Source organism: Sinocyclocheilus grahami, unplaced genomic scaffold (genome assembly GCF_001515645.1).
Source record: "Sinocyclocheilus grahami isolate Dianchi unplaced genomic scaffold, SAMN03320097.WGS_v1.1 scaffold66.1, whole genome shotgun sequence".
Lineage (NCBI taxonomy): Eukaryota > Metazoa > Chordata > Actinopteri > Cypriniformes > Cyprinidae > Sinocyclocheilus > Sinocyclocheilus grahami.
Genome location: NW_015505245.1, coordinates 2,054,815 through 2,056,605, shown reverse-complemented (window position 1 = coordinate 2,056,605; position 1,791 = coordinate 2,054,815). Strand labels below are relative to the sequence as shown.

At 35.1% G+C, this 1,791-nt stretch overlaps 1 protein-coding gene across 1 annotated transcript in view; it reads left to right on the top strand.

Annotated features, from left to right (window-relative positions):
* LOC107585084 (corticotropin-releasing factor receptor 1-like) overlaps positions 1–1,791 on the top strand; it is a 150,401-nt gene that overhangs the window by 50,125 nt on the left and 98,485 nt on the right. Inside the window, exon 2 of the mRNA XM_016271941.1 lies at positions 633–720. Within this exon, the coding sequence (XP_016127427.1) occupies positions 633–720 (88 nt within the window). The remainder of the gene's footprint in view (positions 1–632; positions 721–1,791) is intronic.

Genomic DNA, 1,791 nt, shown 5'->3' with positions numbered 1-1,791 from the left:
CATTCATTCATTCATTCATTCATTCATTCATTCGTTCGTTCGTTCATTTGTTTGTTTATTTCAAACAACCATGTTTTTTCCATATTTTCCATGTTTTATAGAGTATACAAGTATACAAAAAAGAAATATAAACTTTAATTTAATTTAATTTAACATTTCTTAAATGTGTAGAATTTTCATTAATTTCACAATTTTTTTTTTATTTTTATTATTATTATTAAATCTTAAAACACATAATACAAATAAAATGGAAAACACAGAATTTGGGAAATAATATCTAATTTCATGGGGCCCTAAATTAAAATGTAATTTATTCTGTAGACTTTCATTGTAAATAAGCAAGTTATGCTTACATAACTGTAAGGTTTTACAGGTAACCAATTAAGCAGTGGAAAAGTAAAGTTGCACATCTTCGAAAGCAACTTAAATTTCAGTCTGTTTCTCACACATAGCTAGTGTATGACTTCAGAAGCACAACCGTGTGACAGGCGTACCTGCATTAGCATGAGACAGATGTTGACCTGATTTACTTTTCCATTGTATGCTGTCTCTTTCTGGATATCCAGATGGATGCTAAAGCCACACTTTTGTTTTCCCTGCACAAATTTCCTTTCTTTGCACTACCGTTGCAGGTGTTGACCATCTGGATTACGCTAATCTCCAGGGTAACAGCTGACCTGACCTGCGACGCTCTGCTCCTGCTCTCCACAAATCTTACAGGTAAGTCTCCATAACTGATCTTAAACCGATTTTGCTTTGTGGTATATAAAAGTTTAGATTTCGTTTGGGAAGCGTGGTCATAGATCAGTTACGCGGGTCAACATAATGGCCTCTGGTGAGGGCGTCTGGTCTCCCGTTTGAGGTATTGATAAAGTGTCAGGGTGGATGATGGATTTGTGGTTAAGCTGCATATCACCAGTACATCTGAAAACGGGTTCTGTTGACCTTGAGAACCCTTGAGAACACAAAAAGAATATATTTTTGAAAATGGCTTTGTCTGTTAATTGAGAGTCAATGTGGTACGATGACATTTTGGACCCCATAGACTTTCACATTCTTTAGAATATATTCTTTTATTTTCCACAAAAGAAGCTCATACAGTTTCACAACATAAGGGTGAGTAAATAATGAGCTCTTTAATATAAAATAATACTATAAATATTAGCAGTGAGGCCCTTAAGCTGAGTTGCCCTGGCTTAATGCTTTTATATTCTGAACTCTGAACTCATTTTTCCATATCGCGAAAGTGGACAGGGTGCAGCAAGATTTATTGACCGTGTCTCATGGGATACGTAACATTTACTTTTCAGTGTAGGCAAAACGTCATGCGTGACAAACATAACTGTTGTTGCTCAGAAAAGGCAATATAAGGAGATAAAAGATTTGATGGCTGGATTCAGTTTGTTGTTTTTCACGCTGCTTTGAAAAGCCCAAGACTTACTGGAGTTTATTTTGGTTTGCAGTTGAAGCAGAGGGGTAAATCGAGCACTAATGCAAAAATGCTGGAATACACTGCAGATCTGTTTGTATTCAGAGCTTTGCAAAGGGTTAGCGAGTGTGAATTGGTGCGAAACTCTTAAGGGAAGACGTAACAGATTTTCTATGTACAGTTTTTCACCTGCAAATATTATGTTTAATGAGTAATATTTGTAGACTTTGTTTAAGGCTTGTGTTTTGTACACTAAACTGAGAAAATTGCTCTATGGTTGCTCTTTTATACAGTAGTGTAAGTTGTATGTTTCATTTGAGGATCAACTGTCTCTTCATAAAAAATAAAATAACCAAAAAAAA